The sequence below is a fragment of the Mus musculus genome, chromosome 12 (genome assembly GCF_000001635.26).
Source record: "Mus musculus strain C57BL/6J chromosome 12, GRCm38.p6 C57BL/6J".
Classification (NCBI taxonomy): Eukaryota; Metazoa; Chordata; class Mammalia; order Rodentia; family Muridae; genus Mus; species Mus musculus.
In genome coordinates this window covers 32,368,125-32,388,908 of record NC_000078.6, presented here as the reverse complement: position 1 = coordinate 32,388,908, position 20,784 = coordinate 32,368,125, and the positions used below count along the sequence as shown (strand labels likewise).

General features: G+C 41.8%; 1 protein-coding gene across 1 annotated transcript; it reads right to left on the bottom strand.

Moving 5' to 3' along the window:
• Positions 1-5,965: 5,965 nt before the first annotated feature.
• Positions 5,966-10,120, bottom strand: Ccdc71l (coiled-coil domain containing 71 like). Its single transcript, NM_001162903.1, has one exon. The coding sequence runs from the start codon at positions 9,923-9,925 to the stop codon at positions 9,269-9,271; it is 657 nt and encodes a 218-aa protein (NP_001156375.1). The 5' UTR covers positions 9,926-10,120; the 3' UTR covers positions 5,966-9,268.
• Between the last annotated feature and the right edge of the window lie 10,664 nt (positions 10,121-20,784).

Sequence of the window (20,784 nt, the reverse complement as noted above, 5' to 3'; positions counted from 1 at the left end):
TCTTGTAACTGGGCTACACTTTCACCAGTAGCCTCTCTTGGGCTTTCTTTATGAACTTCAGCCCTGCCACAAAATGCCAAGCCTCAGCTGCTCTCTATGACGACTTCGTGCCTTTAAAATCATTACCACCTGAGTGACTCTTATACTACCTAATTGAGCCATCAGCCTAAGGTGCAAACTTTGCCACCTCTGGAACACAGCTTCTGTGGGATGACCCTGAAGAAACACTTCCCAGAAGGCTTCACCTCAATGGAGCGGGACTCTTCTTAATCACAACTGTTTCTTCAGCCCCAGCTGACCAGCATCCAGTGTCCCAGCAAAGGTTTTAGTGGTTCTGTTCTCTTGTTAATCACAGCTGACTCTTCAGCGACAACTGACCAAAGACCATATATTCTTCACTCAAATGGCCTGGTAGAACATTTGCTTCCCCCTGAAACTTTACAAGCCAAGCCTCCATCTTCTGAACTGCTCTCCACATTCTTATCTTCCAAGCTTCAGAACAGCCCACTGAGCCCTGAGCGAGCATTCAATCTTTCCAGCCCAAAGTTCAAATGTCACCACAGTCCTCCCAAAAACAGAGTTGGGTCTGTCTATGTCAGCAATAACCACAACCCTGGTACAAATTTCTGTCTTAGATAAGATTTTTATCCTGTGATGAAATTCCATGGCCAAAAGCAAGCTAGGAAGGGAAGGGTTTGTTTTGCTTACATCTCCATGTAACCATCCATCACTGAGGAAAATAGGGGCAGGAATTCAAACAAGGCAGGAACCTGGAAGCAGGAGTTGATGCAGAGGTCATGAAGGAGTGCTGCTTTATCAACTACAACTTGATACAAGCCAGAGTCATTGGAGAGGAGGGATCCTCAACTGAGAAAATGCCTCCATAAGATCCAGCCTTAGATAGGCCTGTAGAGCACCTTCTTAATTAGTGATTGATGTGGTGCCATCCCTGGGCTGATTGACCTGTGTTCTATAAGAAAGCAAGGTGAGCAAGCCATGAGGAGCAATCCATTAAGCAGCACCCCTCCATGGCTCCTGCACCAGCTCCTGCTCAGTTTGTGTTCCTGTCCTAACTTCCTACAGTGATGAGCAGTGATGTGGAACAGTAAGCCAAATAAATCCTTTCCTCCCCAAGCTGCTTTGGTCATAGTGTTTCATCACAGCAATAGTAACCCTAGCTAGGACACTTCCCATGGCTTGCTCAGCCTTCTTTCTTATAAAACTCAGAACTATAATACAAGCTCAGTGTTCGGCACCACCCACAATGCTCTGGGCTCTCCCTCTACCAATCATGAATTAAGAAAATGCCCTATAAGGACATGTCTACAGTTGGATCTTGTGGAGACATTTTCTCAATTGAGGCTCCCGCCCTCTTCTTTATCTTAATACACAACTTTTCATAGGCCAAAATGGCAGCCTATTCAAAGTATATTATTTCACATACATGTCTGTGTTTCAGAATTTATTTCAGGAAGCTTTATAGTCATCCAGGAACTTTTTGTTATTTTATCTCCCATGCCTGACATGCTCAAGTTTTCCTTCAAAACAAAACAAAACAAAACAAAACAAAAAACAGAAGGTGAAGAAGATCTGGAGCCCAAGTTCATCACAGCCACAGAGCAGGTTCAAGGCTAGCCTGGGTTACATGAGACTGCCTCAAAAGGGAGTTGAGGGTAGGCAGAGCTAACTACAATAGTACTTCGTGCATGGTTTAAATAAACATTAGTTGGTTTCTCATTCTCTTATGGATTTCTGATCATTTATCACATTCTGCTCAGTGTTGGCCATCATTCCTCACAAATCTACAGCATTCTTCTAGCAATTACAGTGATTTTGACTCTGCTCTCCAATACCAGAGAACCCAACTTAACATTTTATGAACTGCAGATGTTTTCATTTTCAACACCTCCCTATATATATATATATATATAAGGTATTCAGGTAAGCAAACTGAGACTGTAGAATTTTTTTCACATTTACTACTAATAAAAGCTGATATGCATTGACTGAAGCTAACCAGGTCCCAGGCAGTACTCTATTTGACATGTGTCACTTGATTTAATTCTCACGAGGGCTCTGTGACATAGATATTATGGTATGCCTGTTTTTACAGCTGAATAAACTGAGAAGTGGCAATGGTAACCTTCTTGTCAGAAGATCAGAGGGAGAGGAAGGAAGAATGTTGAAGCTAAGGGGCTTGGCTATCCTATTCTGCACTGTACTGCCTTTGCTGACACCCAGAGGTAAAACAATTAAGAAATTGTAAGTACAGTCAGGAGAGACAACAAAGCCTTCAGACATTCTATTAAGCCACATGGTGCTGAGTCTATCAATGGCTTAGTTGGTAAGATTTTGGGGTGTGTGTGTGTGTGTGTGTGTGTGTGTGTGTGTGTGTGTGTGTGTTACATGTGTATATGGTTCTACTGCCATTGCTGTTACACACAAACTGAAACCCCACACAGCAAAAAAAAATTTTTTTTTTAAAGTTTGGAAGGTGTCTTAGTCAAAGTTTCTATTCCTGCACAAACATCATGACCAAGAAGCAAGTTGGGGAGGTAAGGGTTTATTCACTTCCACTTCCACACTACTGTTCATCACCAAAGGAAGTCAGGACTGGAACTCAAGCAGGTCAGGAAGCAGGAGTTGATGCAGAAGCCATGGAGGGATGTTCTTTACTGGCTTGCTTCCCCTGGCTTGCTCAGCCAGCTTTCTTATAGAACCAAGACTACCAGCCCAGAGATGGTCCCACCCACAAGGGGACCCCCCTCCCCCATCACGAATTGAGAAAATGCCTTACAGTTGGATCTCATGGAGGCATTTCCCCAACTGAAGCTCCTTTCTCTGTGATAACTCTAGCCTGTGTCAAGTTGACACAAAACTAGCCAGTACAGAAGGTAATACCCCAAGTTTCTATGAACTCCATAAACTTGATATACCTGCTCAGTGCCACTCCACACCAAGCACATTCCAGCAACATTGTCTGATGCAAAGATAAAAGGAGTCACCTTAGGGTTTCCATAGTTCCAACAAACTCCATGGCCAAAAAAAAAACAAAAAAAAACAAAACAAAAAAAAAAAAAAAACAAGTTGGGGAGGAAAGGTTTTATTTGGCTTACACTTTCAGATCATAGAACGTCTTTGGAGGAAGTCAGGACAGGAACTTAATGAGGGCTGGGACCTAGAGTCAATAACTGATGCAGAGGTTACTAAGGAGTGCTACTTACTGGCTTGCTTCCCATGGGTTGCTCAGCCTGCTTAGTTATAGAACCCAAGACCACCATCCAAGAGATGGCACCACCCATGATGGGCTGGGCCCACCCCATTGATCACTGAGAAAATACTTTACAGCTGAATCTCTAGAGGCATTTCCTTCACTGAGGCTCCTATCTCTCTGATGACTTTACCTTGTGTCAAACTGACACATAAGGCAGCCAGCACATATGTAGATATATATGAATGCAATCACAACTTAACAGTCCTTGACATAGAGAAGTCCTACAGGCAGACAAAGGTGACGTAAACACCACTCCCCAAACCTACTATTTAGGAAGAGGAATGAACTGCTTTTGAGTTCTTTACATTCTATTCTTGTGGGTTCCTGAAAGCACATTTCCCATTATCCCCACTCCCACTTACCCAACCCTGGCCAAGATGGAGCTTATCATTTCTCAGCTAGCTTTGACAGAGATGTTTTACTTATCCAAGGCCTCCCTTTTCTGCCATCTTAGCCCTCAATGCTTGCTTTCTAGAATCTACATCTGAGGTGGAGTCCTTCAGTTCCTCCAGAGACAGTCTCCACTCTGTCATAGATGACTACAAAATATCAGAGTGGGACCAAGACAGTGACTTGAAAAGGGACATTAGGAGACACTTTGGGGCACTCATATTTTTCAGCACTGAAATTCACAAGCATACTGAATTTATTTAAATACATTGAAAAACTCTACAGTTTTAATAATATATTCTTATATACATCTATTTTTCTTTTATGCTTGTTTGAATCCATGAGACAAAAATTTAAAAAAAATCCTGCCTGGTTTTGATTTTTTTTCTACTACTAAAACATTTAAAGGATATATACTTGAACTGGGCGTGGTGGCACATGCCTGTAATCAAGCCATTTCGGGGCCAGAGGAAGGAAGATCCGAAATTCAAAGCCAGCTCTGGCTACAGAGCAAATATGATGCCAGTCTGGACTACATAAACCTTGTTTTAAAATGTATTTACACACCTAACTCCACTACTTAGATCAATGAATTTACCTTCCCTATGAACACCTTCAGAAGGAAACATAGTTATCTAGTAATATATTTATCCAACTTTGCTAGGCTAATCATAATTTGAGCCATTACACTCACCAGCTTCAAACCCCATGGCTGCTATGTTACTGCAATCATGGCTCAGAGCATTTACCAGACACACAGGAGCAGTGCTGTCCAGCAGTAAGCTTCTATAGTGTCTGTTCCCAGGTTGTTTTCATCTAGCATGCTTCCATGCACTTTCCTAGGAAGTACTTTTGTCCTGGCTTTAGATACTGCAGTTTTGATTCGTTTACCAACTCAGGAATTTGTGTTGAGAGAAATCAGAGCCAATTCATTGTCTTTATATCTAACATCTAAAACTAAGGGTGCCAATGGCTCCAACATGACGGAATTTTTGCACAGACTTCACAGAATCTAACTGCATTTTGACTCTGTGGCCATGGGAGAAAAATGCTCTACAGCAGCAGTTCTCAGCCTGAGGGTCTCAACCACTCTGAAAGTTGACTAACCCTCTCACAGGGGTCGACTATCAGACATCCTGCATATCAGGTATTTACATTTCTATCCACAACAGTAGCAAAATAAGTCATGAAGTAGCAACTCAAATAATTTTATGGTTGGAGGTCCCCACAACACGAAGAACTGTTAAAGGGCAGCAGCATTAGGTAGGTTGAGAACTCTAAAGTCTAGAGCAAATCTGCTGAAATTACTCCAAGTGAAGATTTAATGCAAAACTTTTTTGGATCAGTAACTTTAATTTACCATTTGTAAATTCTCAGATCCTTGAAAATACATAATGGCACACTTTAAATCTTTCAGAGATATTCTAACACTGGCACCTCTAACAAACCCAACTCTTGCCCTAGTACTTCCAGGAAGCATAAAAATGTAACTTTGTGTCATTTCTATTTCCCCCATTAATTACTTCCCTTTAATTGTCTTTTAACTTTCCAGACTATAATCTGCTTTTGGTGACCATGCCGAACAAACTGGAGAGATAAATTCTCATTACTCTATACTGTACTCAGCCTTCATACTTCCAATTAATAGCGTTTATTAAGTACTTCCCATGTCTCCAGAATATGTTCTTTTCAACCTTTACAGTATTCCACTACCTTATTAAGCACATTTGATTCTGGAGGATGCCAAGGCACAAAGCTTACTTACCTAGAGTCCCAGTGCTTGATGGACATGAAATTGGATATGGCAATTCTCTCCCAGGCCCATCCCCTTTGCTCCCTCCACCTAGTGATAGGCATTTGGGAATGAGGTAATGCAGTCTACACAGGATGTAAATCTGCCCTTGTTGCAGGTTGCTGATCATTCCAGTCCTATAGACTGCAGTGAGAATTCTCCCCTGACCACCTTCTGTCAACAGTCTGTATTGTTGCCACTCATGGGGCACGTCCACAATATGAAGGAAAGAGAACTTAGACCTTTTATCATCACCCCAATGGTATTTAGGGGCCAGGACTCAGAAGCCCAAATTTGAATGCACCCTTTAAAGGTTATTGCAGGCAACTGGGTTTGGTTTGAAAAAACCATTCTAGATACTAAGGAACTGACAAGTCACAAGATCGAACACAAAACAAACCTTGAGACTTCCAGCTCAAGTTTGCAAAATTTTAAAATAAGATGGTTTCTGGTTCACATGCAAACAGTCTCATTTCGAAAACTTTCAGTATCATTAGAAAAGCCAGACATTATATGCTTAAAATTTATTTACAGTTAATAAGTTAAAAAGCAACACACAACCAAATTGTAAATCTCATTCATATGCACATTAAACTGTCCAGGGAAACACTTCAGTTCCATTACAAACAATTGCATTCTAATGCACTTAAGACATAACAGTTTATCAAAAAATAGCTGAACACACCAATAAGGGAAATGTTATGTATGTATGTTCATTAAAAATCACTGATTTAAAGAATACCATAACAACCCTTAAAACAACAAAAACCCTTAAGTTCAAAATTGTGATTTTTTTTGTATTCAAATATCTTAAAAGTTTTTTTTATAAAGTTTTTTGAAAAATAGTAGTATTATGTACACATGGCAAATCAATAGGTATGAGCTACCAGCTTAAGTTACACTTGTCCATAGAATACTGGAACAGACAAAATAAATAGGCACCACAACAGCAACACTGTACTATCAACACGGAAGCTTGCCCTCAGCTATCGCCAGGTCATTGGCTTAGCAAAGTAAAAGTAAGTTGCTGGGTGACAGGGAGGAGAATGAAAATGACATCAGGAGTCTAATAAGGTTACCTTGAGGTGCCAGTCACCACAAATAGGAACTCAAAAGTCAAGAACTAAACAAAAGCTCAGCGAGGTGGTGCATCCCCTCCCAGATGATCTCTCTACTTGTGCCATGAGAGATGACAGAGGGCAAAATAACAAATGGGACGTCTTTAAAACTACCCACAAATGAAGCTAGAGTTTCCTTCTAGTACAAAATCCAGATGCTTCATCGTAAAGGCCACAGTGTCAAGTTTCTTTCCACATCCTGTCCAAAGGTACCCAGGAAAAATTCCACTTTCTTATAATAGACTCATCAGCTACATTAGATGTGTCTTCATATGTTCAAAGCTGCAACATGGGTTTTGCTGCAGAAAAACTTGGCAAAATAAAGGTTATATTTTTGAGCCGTATCAAACTCCGCATTGGAAACCAAATCCAAACTTTAGTCAGTTGGAACGATAAGCCAAAGAAGCATTTATGCATACCATCAACTGCACTAAAGTACCAAGGCATGAGAGAAACAAATGTCAAAAATCTCAGTAAAAATAAATGCATGGTGTAACTGGTTACCTGTCCATTGTGGCCCCGAGGTAAATTTTACCCTCAGCCATGTCTAATTTCAGAATCTTCTGGGAAGTATCTAGATAAATCCCATGTTGAAATTACATTCTAATATGGCCATTGAATTTATTTCTTGTTATAAAACTATATACACGTGAAGTGGTACAAATGCATTTTCATCAGGTGCTAGTTAGCTATAAAAGTTAACAATATATTTTCTGGGAAGAAAATCCCATGTCTCTGAAATACATTTGGCAATGGAAGCTAATAACCAAACTGTCTTAGCTTCCCATGACACAGCTCTAACACTCTCCCTCTCATGGTGACCCACCTTTCATGTACTCAAGTAACAGTATTTGTAACAATGTATTATCAATGAGTGGTGAATAAAAGACCGAGGCTTGTGGGAAACTGGCATAAAGTCATATATGTATATATATATATATATGTGTGTGTGTGTGTGTGTGGTTTTTTACAAAACAAAAACACTAAAATTAAACTCACAGCTCTTTTCATGAACTATTAAAAACTTAAAATACTTAATTCAGAAAGCTATGCCGTTGAATTCTAGAAACACAAGAGTCAAAACTGCAACTGTCATTATTCTCAGAAACTGCCAAGCAGAGATAAACCTTAGTGCTGAGTGCTTAATAAGTTCCAGCCCTGTAGGAATGTCCCATGGCAGAACACTTAAATCTGAAATAACAGTGGTAGAAAAAACACTATTTGACCCTTTAGGTATTGCAGAAAAAGCTGGCTGTGGCACCACTGGCTAAAAACCCACCAAGTCTTGCCGCCACCAATGACCAAAGGCACTTGGATAATCAAGAACTCCACTCTGGGCCATATGGTATACACGCTATTATAAAAGTGGACAAGTACAAGAAGGGTCAGTACTGTGTGGCTCCATGTTTTGATTCCTGTGGCCTTCAGCTATCAAAGATTGCAAACACAATGATGAATGGGAAGAAGAGAAAAAGAAAACTCATAGGACAAACTGTCAACCAATTGTCATGGTTTTCAGAAATACAATGAGTATTAGCTTAGGCATTTCTTGTTATTCAACAACAAAGAATTAAGATCTACTTTTCTGCCAAATAACGTTGACCAGTTATATGGTACCAAGAAATGCCCCTGCCCCTCCCTATAGATCATTCACAATTCTGGGAATTCTAAAGGGTATTCTGTTTATCTGTTTATTCACAATGTCCACACGTATTGATCTCTCCTAAGCAACTTCCATCTTAATTCTCTTCCCATTAACAATCCTGAATATTATGTTACACCAGGAAGCGAGGTCAAACACCTCCAACTGGATTCCAGTCATTCTTGTAGCCAACATCTTCTTCAAAATTTATTCAATTTTTATCACAAGCCATGTGGTTCAAAACACTTCAATTTTATTCAATTTAAATGAATAGAGTAAGTCAACTTTTTCTTAAACAAAACTTTTAAAGAATATTCTACCATTTTACTTAGGAGCTCAGTAAATATAAACTTTCAATATAAAACTTTATATATAAACACCTTAACCTTTTATTTTAAAGTTGTACTTTGCATCTCTTGTTAATCACTGAGCTCATGAAATTCAAAGCCATACAAATCCTTACATTAACAGTCATAAGCTTGAAACTCTTAAAAGACGACCTTGATCAAAGCTTTGGAATCCAGTAAAAATTAGAAAACGAGTGGCCTTCAGAATACCCTGAGCGTACACCAGCACTTCACCAGGAAACATAGTCGATCTTCTGTCCAGAAAGTGGGGCTGACAGTCAAAAAGAAAACAGAAGGGGAATCAGGAGCAAGTAAAATTCTGGCTGTATTACACAAGCACGAAAACAAAATTCCTTTGGAGAAAAAAATTTGTAAGTCTTCGGAGGTCTTCCAGACCGGTGAGGTAGAGTCCGAGAGGGAGAAAACGCACGTGTCCCTCCAGGTTCTGGAGACGTCTCCATCCGGGTTGGGAAGCAAAGGGACTTCTGTCGCGGGTCCGGCCGTCCCGTCTGGCCGCGGGCGTGGGGGCCGCACCTGTCCCGATCCTGGACCGCGGCGCCGCACCGCATCCAGGGGCCTAGTTCGCGCATAAAGTGCACCAAAGGGGGCCGGTTCTGTAAACATTCGACTGACATTGACATAAGTCCGTTCCAGCGCGCGGAAGCTTCCCCGGGCGGCGGCCGGCAGGAGGCGCCGCAGCGCGCATCACAGCCGGTGCACCGGGAAGCGGCGCAGCCTCACCACCGGGTCCAGGTCCACTCGCAGCACTTGGCTCGCCCTGCGCCGCGCCACCGCCAGGCTGCGCTCGCCCCACACGTCGTCGCCGACGCGGATGGTCGGGAAGCTGGTCAGCGTCGGGGTGGCCGCCCTCCAGATCTCCTCCAGGGTGCGGCCCCCGAAGCTGGATGCGGGAGGCCCGGGCTCCGCGGCCGCAGCGGCGGGGCGCGGCCTACGGGTGTCCGCGGCAGCCCGAGCTCCACGGCGCCTCCTCCTGGGCGTTGCGCGCGGGCGCGGCCGGCGCGCGGGGCGGCTGTCGGGCGCCGGGGGGTCGGGCACCAGTGCCCGGCACGAGGAGTAGCCGTAGACGTCCTTGCTGCGCAGGATGTGCGGGGAGAACTGGTGCTTGAGGCTGCAGAGGAAGCTCCAGAGCTCCGCTTCCGAGCTCATGAACTCCGTGCTGCTGGGCATGAAGAGCTTGAAGGCGTCGCCCAGCGCCTCCGTGCTTCCGGCCAGCGACAGTTGCGACCGCGAGTACACCACCTTCTCCTCCAGCGCCTCCAGCCCGGCCCCTCCTTCCGCTCCGTAGCCGCCGCCCCAGGCAGCCCGGGGCCGGCGCCGCCGCCTCTTCACGCCGCGTCGCATCAGAGGCCGCTCGGGACCGCCCGCCGTCCCTGTCCGCGCCCGGCTCGGCGGCGCTCGCCTGTGCTGGCGCCTTCCGCCCGGCGCTGCTAGCCTGTGCTGGCGCCTTCCGCCCGGCGCCGCTCGCTACTTTTCTCGCCTCGCCGCCCCTCCCCCTCGGGGCGGAGGACGCGCTGGTTGTCCTGTGGCCGGGCTAAAGATGGCGGCAGCGGCGGGCGCCCACCCCGGGGCTTTGTCATTGGACGGCGCCCGCCCCCTCCCCTGGCTTCTCTTTCTTCTCTTCTCTTGCCTCCTTTCGCCCTCAGCCTTTCTTTAAATGGGCCCGCCTTAGTCCCCGCCTCCCACGGCCTCAGCTCCTCCCATTGGGTGCTCTCCGAGTGAGGGGCGGGGACTGATGGGGGAGAGGCCAGTTCGTGGAACATGGTGGCTGTGGTGGGTGATGGTGAGGCCCTGGAAGGCCAGTCAACCATTGGGTGGATCCATGAGGGTTGCCCTGTCAAGAGAAGGAAGTGGGTGGGTGTGAGTGCCATGTTTGGGGGTGTCGTGGGTGATTGTGTTCAGCTGTGGGTTGAGCTGGGGAAGTCTACCAGTCTGAATAATGAGAGAGAACCCCAAGACTTGATAGTATAACAGCTGAGAGAGTTGGGTATAAACTAGAAGGGATGGGCATTTCATGAATCCCTTCTAAAGTCTCAAATCCTGCTTTGGCATCTTCATATGCTTTGCCTCTCTTGACCCCATCTTTTAAGAAAACTAAAAGTTCAGGCATTGATGACAGCTTCCTTCTGGGCAATGGAACCATCTTGGCACATTTAGGAGGTACAGGTCACTGGGAAAGAAAAGAGTTAATACTGTATGAACTAAAAAGTCTGCTCAAGTTGGACAAACAGCAATGGCAGCAAAGCTGTTCTGCTGAAAGAAAACATTTTTTTTAAATCAGAGTGCTATTCCACATTTCAGTTGGTATTAAATTGCCATTCGCAGCACCATCTCTATCCTTGATGTAGTATTCCACGTAATCAATAAGATTCTTTGAGAAGAATACATCCTTAAGAATGAATCACCTTTTGTATTTGGGAAGACAGTAGTAGACATCCTTTTTGTCAATTCCTCTATTCACTCTCAACTCGCTGCCTATTCACATAATAGGCGTTGAATGCATACCAAATGGATGTATGAAATAGCACTGCCTGTTTGAAATGGAGTGCAGCACTGAAATTGCTTAGAACAAGGTAATTATATATTTTGCATTTATATTGCAATTTTCTTTGAAGTCCTTTAAACTTCATTATTCCCCTTGCTGGGGATAGAACCCAGAGCTTCACACATATGAAGACTGCACCCTACTAGTGATCTATACCCTCCAGCCCCTAAGATTTCTGTAAAATAAGGTTTTTTTTTTTTAAATCTATGTCCTGGTGCTAGAATTTTCTTCAGTAAGTATCTTATTTTGCAGCACACAATGAATGCAATGCCAAATTTTTGTGATCTGCATACAGTTAAAATAGTTCCTTTAAATATTTGAGCTGAGACACACCTGGTTCAGTCTTCTTGTCGCACAGATGAGGGCAGTTTAGACCCACAGGAGTTTATTAAGACAGCTTGCTAACAGCAGGGTTGCTGCTATAGAGCTTTATGTCCCTAATCTAGAGATCTTTATATTTCACTGCTGGTTCTTCCACACTGTGTTGTGCTAACTAAATAGAAATGCTTTATGCATGTTCAGTGGCATGACCAAAAGACATAGCTGTATACCCCTGATCGTACTTCTCACCCACAACTAGGAAATTTTAATCTGTCCTGTACTGGACACGGATAATATTTTGTTTGAACCATATAACATTTTATTTAGTTTTAATAAAAGCTAAAAAAAAAAAAAGAATAAAAGAGAGAAACTTGCTTTCCTATACTAAAGTGCACACTCTACACAGTAGGCTGATGGCAAAAATAAAAACGGTGACCATGAATCAGTTTTCCATGTACCAAAATGATGGCAGCCTTATAAAGAGAAAATCGTTTTCCTAGAAAAGCATACTTCCTCTCAGAACAAGATTACATAGACAATCACTAGCTTCCTGTCTCCTCATGAAGGAATTACGTTGCAACCACTGTATTCATAGCTAGTTCTCTTGGTAATTCTGAGAACACATAATGTGAAATTTGAATAATTTCTGTCAGAATACAATAGAATATCAATTTCTGTGTAGATGGACCCAGGCAATCTCACCGTAAGCTAGAAGACTATGGAGGGAGGGCTTCATCATGAGAGAAAAGAATAAATTAGAACACAGTCTAAGTTCACATGTTGCCATGCTCACCCTTCCATGTTAACTATAAACTCTTTGGATCTTGCCACATAAATATGTACCATGCATCTACATTACGAATTAATCTGAGCCAAATAAAGTCACTAGAGACTTTGACAAAAAATACTTTCTACCTTTAATATCTTCGGTTTAATATCTCTCTTCTTTAAAATTGCATCTTGAATGGTGGCCAAAATAATAAAAAATACATATGTAAACTCATATATGTGTATGTGTGTGTGTGTGTGTTCATTATATCTATGTATGTATATAATGTATACACATGTGTATGTATAATATATTACAAAATATATGTGTGTACATTACATGTGTATATATGTATATATGCATATATGTATATATACGGTGTACATATATACATTAGCTCTGCAATAAAATAGACTTAGCACCAAATATATCTTTACAATTAAGAATTCTTAGATGCTGCTTTTTACCTTTCAGCATACATTTTCTCATCTATAAAATGAGATGTAACACTTCAATAGATTTCTTATTAGGTAATATTCATATTAAATATGCTATAGTATCTGAAACACAGTTAAACATTTAATCAATTATAGCTACCTTTATTTGTCTTATTTAATTTTGAAGATTTTATTTGGATTATCCAACATTTCAAGCACTGTATTATAGAAAATCTAGAAATCTGGTGGTGGCAGGAGTCGAGAGGAGAGTTCTATGAAGAAATTTAAGAGATTACCTAACAAATTGAACAATCTGCATTCATCTGGGTATATTGAGACACCAAGAGGTCTGGCCAAGGCCACAGAACAATCCAGAAAGTGACTGGACTGAAGTCTGGGTCTCTAACAAAGTTATTTCTAGCATTCTAAATGTGTATTTAATTTTTAATTTAAATGGTGCTGACTATAGCATGATCTATCAAGAAAAAGAAAACAACTTTCACTATGTTCGTTTTAAAGTAATGTAGATTCCTCTACAAAGTGATCTGAAAGCACCCATGTGTTCCAAAACTGTGTAATGTATAATACATTCAGACCATATAATCCAAGATGATAAAACTCCCCCTTCTATGAAGATGGAAATCATGTATTTTCCTGATTGTTCCTGAACACTCCAAATAAAAACTCTAGGCATCACACATTGAATGAACACAAAAAGACAAATGTGGAAAGAGCAGGCTGCCCCCCCATAAAAGGGTGTGGCTCTCTGGGTTTCTGTTCCACATATATCTGAAACTGGGTGCCAGAGACGAACAATTCAGAAATGCCCACATCTCAAACACAAGAACCCTCAACAAAATCTCACTCTAGCTGTGGGACCAGAGAAGGGCCAGCCTGGGAAAGTGGGAAAAACAAAAACAACAAAAATTCATAGGTTGAAAAAGTATGACTTCTCCTCTTGCCAGGCTGTAAAAAGGTACCCCACCTATCTTCATCCTACCTCGATGCACCTCTTCTGGGATGGCATTGCAGAAATCCAGATGCATCAGGGTGGTTTCTCTCACTAGGTCATAAAAAATGAATCTCCACTCCCTGTTGATGCAGACAAGTGCAGACCACAACAAAGACCCTACCCCCATTACCCTAGTGGGAAGCCAGAATTCCCACCACCATCCACCCTTAATGAAGATCCACTTCCATCCCCTCAGTATCACTGGAAGCAGAACAAGAACACTAAACTGTTTTCTGCCAATACTGAGGCAGCTTTTCCCCATGTTGGGACGTCAGACAAAGCCAACGGAACGAGTTTTAAATAAGACTCAGAGTACATAATGCAATGCCTTAAAATACGTACGTACCGGTTGGGAATCCTTTACTAGACACTCTTAACTAAATGGAAAAGAAGATCAGTGTCAACAAGATACGAGTGACGTTAGAATCATGCAACGAAGATGCGAAAGCAGCTGTCATAAAAATAAATAAGTAACTGAACATCCTAAAACAAGTGAAGAAACAAGGCTATAGAAAGGAAACAGAAAATCTCATTAATGGAATACAGAGATTATAAATAGGAATTTTATGATTGAAAATCCAACAGACATTAAAAAGACATACTCAGCCATTGGCACACTATTAGAATAGGGGTGGGGCTATAGCAAAAATACCTGGTGAACTTGAGGATAACGCAGTAGGTGTAGTTCACTAACCACAGAGGGAAAGTAGGCAAAACTTAATTGAACAAGGCCTCAGGGTCTAGAGAGCTGAGGTCTGATATTTGCCTCATTGAAATCTGAAAGATTGGAAGGGACTGGGCAGAGAGAAAAGCTGATGAAATAGTAGCTGAAACTCTGATTGGCAGAGATTTGAGAACAAGCCAAGTTAAAACCAAAGAATTCCACATTGATCCACTTCAGAGTTGATCTGCTGAAAATCAAAACCTACAAAACAAAATGAAATCAGCTTAATTAAAATTACCTTACTCACTGTCCAGCAGAACACAAGTGTGCATGCGCACACAGTTATGATTCACAGTGAAACACCAAAAGTGATTTTACCCCCTAGAAATCATGGATGGCAGACCAAGAAAAGTAGCTTCATATTTTCCATTTTTCATGTGATTCTTCCATCCAGTGAGAACACCCTTTCAAAAATCAAGGCGAGATTCACACAAAGGAAGGCAGTTTGTTCCAGGTAGACAGACCCTAAAGCATAGCAAAAACAATCAAAGCCTAACCCCTCCCCAAAAAAAGAATAGCTAAAGGTCATCTTCTAAATAGAAGCAATACAAATGTTCTGAGCACATTAGGATCAAAGAACTCTGCAGGCAAAAATATGCGTAAATGCCAAGTCTTTTTCTTCCTGAGTTCTCGATGATTGATGGCTATCATCGATGGAATGTTTGGTCTTTCAAAAATTCACAGGAAAGAAAAATGAACTATGTGGAAGCAACCACTGAGAATTCTTTTTTTTTTTTTCCATTTTTTATTAGGTATTTAGCTCATTTACATTTCCAATGCTATACCAAAAGTCCCCCTTACCCACCCACCCCCACTCCCCTACCCACCCACTCCCCCCCTTTGGCCCTGGCGTTCCCCTGTACCGGGGCACACAAAGTCTGCGTGTCCAATGGGCCTCTCTTTCCAGTGATGGCCGACTAGGCCATCTTTTGATACATATGCAGCTAGAGTCAAGAGCTCAGGGGTACTGGTTAGTTCATAATGTTGTTCCACCTATAGGGTTGAAGATCCCTTTAGCTCCTTGGGTACTTTCTCTAGCTCCTCCATTGGGAGCCCTGTGATCCATCCATTAGCTGACTGTGAGCATCCACTTCTGTGTTTGCTAGGCCCCGGCATAGTCTCACAAGAGACAGCTACACCTGGGTCCTTTCAGTAAAATCTTGCTAGTGTATGCAATGGTGTCAGCATTTGGAAGCTGATTATGGGGTGGATCCCTGGATATGGCAGTCTCTACATGGTCCATCCTTTCATCTCAGCTCCATACTTTGTTTCTGTAACTCCTTCCATGGGTGTTTTGTTCCCACTTCTAAGGAGGGGCATAGTGTCCACACTTCAGTCTTCATTTTTCTTGAGTTTCATGTGTTTAGGAAATTGTATCTTATATCGTGGGTATCCTAGGTTTTGGGCTAGTATCCACTTATCAGTGAGTACATATTGTGTGAGTTCCTTTGTGATTGTGTTACCTCACTCAGGATGATGCTCTCCAGGTCCATCCATTTGGCTAGGAATTTCATAAATTCATTCTTTTTAATAGCTGAGTAGTACTCCATTGTGTAGATGTACCACATTTTCTGTATCCATTCCTCTGTTGAGGGGCATCTGGGTTCTTTCCAGTTTCTGGCTATTATAAATAAGGCTGCTATGAACATAGTGGAGCATGTGTCCTTCTTACCAGTTGGGGCTTCTTCTGGATATATGCCCAGGAGAGGTATTGCTGGATCCTCCGGTAGTACTATGTCCAATTTTCTGAGGAACCGCCAGACTGATTTCCAGAGTGGTTGTACAAGCCTGCAATCCCACCAACAATGGAGGAGTGTTCCTCTTTCGCCACATCCTCGCCAGCATCTGCTGTCACCTGAATTTTTGATCTTAGCCATTCTCACTGGTGTGAGGTGGAATCTCAGGGTTGTTTTGATTTGTATTTCCCTGATGATTAAGGATGTTGAACATTTTTTCAGGTGCTTCTCTGCCATTCGGTATTCCTCAGGTGAGAATTCTTTGTTCAGTTCTGAGCCCCATTTTTTAAGGGGGTTATTTGATTTTCTGAGGTCCACCTTCTTGAGTTCTTTATATATGTTGGATATTAGTCCCCTATCTGATTTAGGATAGGTAAAGATCCTTTCCCAGTCTGTTGGTGGTCTTTTTGTCTTATAGACAGTGTCTTTTGCCTTGCAGAAACTTTGGAGTTTCATTAGGTCCCATTTGTCAATTCTCGATCTTACAGCACAAGCCATTGCTGTTCTGTTCAGGAAATTTTCCCCTGTGCCCATATCTTCAAGGCTTTTCCCCACTTTCTCCTCTATAAGTTTCAGTGTCTCTGGTTTTATGTGAAGTTCCTTGATCCACTTAGATTTGACCTTAGTACAAGGAGATAAGTATGGATCGATTCGCATTCTTCTACATGATAACAACCAGTTGTGCCAGCACCAATTGTTGAAAATGCTGTCTTTCTTCCACTGGATGGTTTTGGCTCCCTTGTCGAAGATCAAGTGACCATAGGTGTGTGGGTTCATTTCTGGGTCTTCAATTCTATTCCATTGGTCCACTTGTCTGTCTCTATACCAGTACCATGCAGTTTTTATCACAATTGCTCTGTAGTAAAGCTTTAGGTCAGGCATGGTGATTCCACCAGAGGTTCTTTTATCCTTGAGAAGAGTTTTTGCTATCCTCGGTTTTTTGTTATTCCAGATGAATTTGCAAATTGCTCCTTCTAATTCGTTGAAGAATTGAGTTGGAATTTTAATGGGGATTGCATTGAATCTGTAGATTGCTTTTGGCAAGATAGCCATTTTTACAATGTTGGTCCTGCCAATCCATGAGCATGGGAGATCTTTCCATCTTCTGAGATCTTCTTTAATTTCTTTCTTCAGGGACTTGAAGTTTTTATCATACAGATCTTTCACTTCCTTCGTTAGAGTCACGCCGAGATATTTTATATTATTTGTGGCTATTGAGAAGGGTGTTGTTTCCCTAATTTCTTTCTCAGCCTGTTTATTCTTTGTGTAGAGAAAGGCCATTGACTTGTTTGAGTTAATTTTATATCCAGCTACTTCACCGAAGCTGTTTATCAGGTTTAGGAGTTCTCTGTTGGAATTTTTAGGGTCACTTATATATACTATTATATCATCTGCAAAAAGTGATATTTTGACTTCCTCTTTTCCAATTTGTATCCCCTTGATCTCCTTTTGTTGTCGAATTGCTCTGGCTAATACTTCAAGTACTATGTTGAAAAGGTAGGGAGAAAGTGGGCAGCCTTGTCTAGTCCCTGATTTTAGTGGGATTGCTTCCAGCTTCTCTCCATTTACTTTGATGTTGGCTACTGGTTTGCTGTAGATTGCTTTTATCATGTTTAGGTATTGGCCTTGAATTCCTGATCTTTCCAGAACTTTTATCATGAATGGGTGTTGGATCTTGTCAAATGCTTTTTCTGCATCTAACGAGATGATCATGTGGTTTTTGTCTTTGAGTTTGTTTATATAATGGATTACATTGATGGATTTTCGTATATTAAACCATCCCTGCATCCCTGGAATAAAACCTACTTGGTCAGGATGGATGATTGCTTTAATGTGTTCTTGGATTCGGTTAGCGAGAATTTTATTAAGAATTTTTGCATCGATGTTCATAAGAGAAATTGGTCTGAAGTTCTCTATCTTTGTTGGATCTTTCTGTGGTTTAGGTATCAGAGTAATAGTGGCTTCATAAAATGAGTTGGGTAGAATACCTTCTACTTCTATCTTGTGAAAAAGTTTGTGCAGAACTGGAGTTAGATCTTCTTTGAAGGTCTGATAGAACTCTGCACTAAACCCGTCTGGTCCTGGGCTTTTTTTGGCTGGGAGACTATTAATAACTGCTTCTATTTCTTTAGGGGATATGGGACTGTTTAGAAGGTCAACTTGATCCTGATTCAACTTTGGTACCTGGTATCTGTCCAGAAATTTGTCCATTTCGTCCAGGTTTTCCAGTTTTGTAGAAGGATCTGATGGTGTTTTGGATTTCTTCAGGATCTGTTGTTATGTCTCCCTTTTCATTTCTGATTTTGTTAATTAGGATTTTGTCCCTGTGCCCTTTAGTGAGTCTAGCTAAGGGTTTATCTATCTTGTTGATTTTCTCAAAGAACCAACTCCTCGTTTGGTTAATTCTTTGAATAGTTCTTCTTGTTTCCACTTGGTTGATTTCACCCCTGAGTTTGATTATTTCCTGCCGTCTACTCCTCTTGGGTGAATTTGCTTCCTTTTTTTCTAGAGCTTTTAGATGTGTTGTCAAGCTGCTAGTATGTGCTCTCTCCCGTTTTTTCTTGAAGGCACTCATAGCTATGAGTTTCCCTCTTAGAAATGCTTTCATTGTGTCCCAAAGGTTTGGGTACGTTGTGGCTTCATTTTCATTAAACTCTAAAAAGTCTTTAATTTCTTTCTTTGAGAATTCTGTATACAGAGATAAACTGGAAAGGAAGTTAAAATGGAAGTATACGATTCAGGTGCACAAACAGAAAGGGAGAAAAATAAAAATAAAATAATGGAGAACAGCCAACAAATTGAGCAGAAGATAAAAAAGAAAGTGAATTCCACCGTTTGTTATGATACAGATTTGCTTTGGTGGAGACTCATTCTGTTTCCAACCCTGGCTAGGTTAGCACTGACTACTTCAATTCTCATGGCAGCACAAGGAATTAAGACTACTACTACATTCCTCTTTGTACATTAGCATAGCAGAGCAATCCTTACCACACCTGTAACCCTTTCCCCCCTGAGGCAGCCGACCAAAGTCGTCCTTGTCTACCCAATCTTTCTCTTCTTCTTGAGTTTCCTGTGGTTTGCAAATTGTATCTTGTGTATTCTTAACAATCATTTCTAAATCATCTTTTCATGCTCAATGTTGGAATCTTCTTTGGCTATCTTTAAAGTTTACCCTTTCCCTTTTTATCTTTTTTTCTGGTTTTTAGCCCTGATGTGAACAGATGAGATACTTTACTAAAATACCACATTGCTTTTATGTAGAGAAATTTTAATCCAGCAATATAGATTCTCTGACAAGGAACTACATCCAAAGGTATGATCCCACTGGAATGTATATATGCATGCCATACACGTTTGATCTCTCTGACTGGAATAAAAATATGCCTTTAGTACACACCTCTAATTCCAAACAATGACATCTAATTGAGAGGCAGACAAAGTGACAAATCAGAGAAAGATCTGAAAGAATGAGTCAGAGAAAAGATGCACCCAACTCTCAGGAGAAGACAGGGAAGAGAAGGTATGTAAGAGCAGTGAGGGGAGAAGGGCAGTTCAGGTCAGAGGAGTTGAGTTCAGTGCAATTCAGTCGAGTGCAGTTGAGCTCAGTTCTGAGCAGAGCAGTAGAGTTTGTGGAGTTCAAGGGGCAGTTTTTCCAGTCAGAATTTTCCAGAGCAATTCAGTCAGAAGCTGAGAGAAGCCAGTCTGAATCAGTCAGCTTTGAGAGGAGTGAGCCAGGAGAGCTAAGTTAACCCAACCAGTTAGAGTGCAGAAAGAGCTGGAAAGGGTGAGTTTATTCAGCAGTAAGTCTTGGAGGCTGAAACATTCTAGACCTAGGTTAGCGGATGAAGGTTTGAAGCTGAGGCTTTTAAGGTACTCTGGGCTTGCAGAAGATTAAACCGCACAGACGCTAGAAGATTCCAGGCCTAGGCCTAGGAATAGGTTGAATAGAGAGGGAAACTCTCTGGGTTCAGCCCAAGCCAAGTATTCACACAGCTTTATCTCAGCTCTCATTTCATCACTTCACCTGAGGAAATAAAAGTGATATTTATACTTTGAGATTATGCAAACAAAAAATAGAGAAGAAAATAATTCTCTAAAACGGGGATTCCTGCAGAGATGAAACGGTTATAAATCAGTGCTTCCGAACAGCTTGGGGGGGGGGCGTGTAAATGTAGCCGATAGGCTGCTCTGGTCTGTGCCCATAGGCCTTTCACAGCTGGATTCATCGAGGCACTGTCAACCTGGGGAAACGCTGCCCATTCTCAGACTGACCCAGGGCGTCCTCAGTAATGCTTCCCTCAGGTAATGACCATCATCTCCTGGACTGGGCACACATTTGGAAGAGAATTCTCAGAATAACATCTGATATGGGAAGGAAAGACGGAGCAGGTTAAAATCTCCGCTTACACTCCTCTGGAAGAACCCACAGCCTTAGGAATAGGCACTGAAGTCGAGGTCTCAGACGCTGATCCATGGGGAATGCTTACCAAAACAGAAAAACCAAAAACCATTTGCTTACTTCATCCTTAGTTTCCTTTCTTCAAAGCCACCCCACACAAGAACTTGTCCCTACTTAGCCAAACATACTTTCTCTTGTAAAGGAGCTTTCTAAAGCTTATATATCTGGAGGGAAGCCTACTTAGCTAAAGATCATGGTTG

Coding starts and splice junctions, on each gene's coding strand:
- Ccdc71l (NM_001162903.1), bottom strand. CDS start 9,925: ATGCGACGCGGCGTGAAGAGGCGGCGGCGCCGGCCCCGGGCTGCCTGG.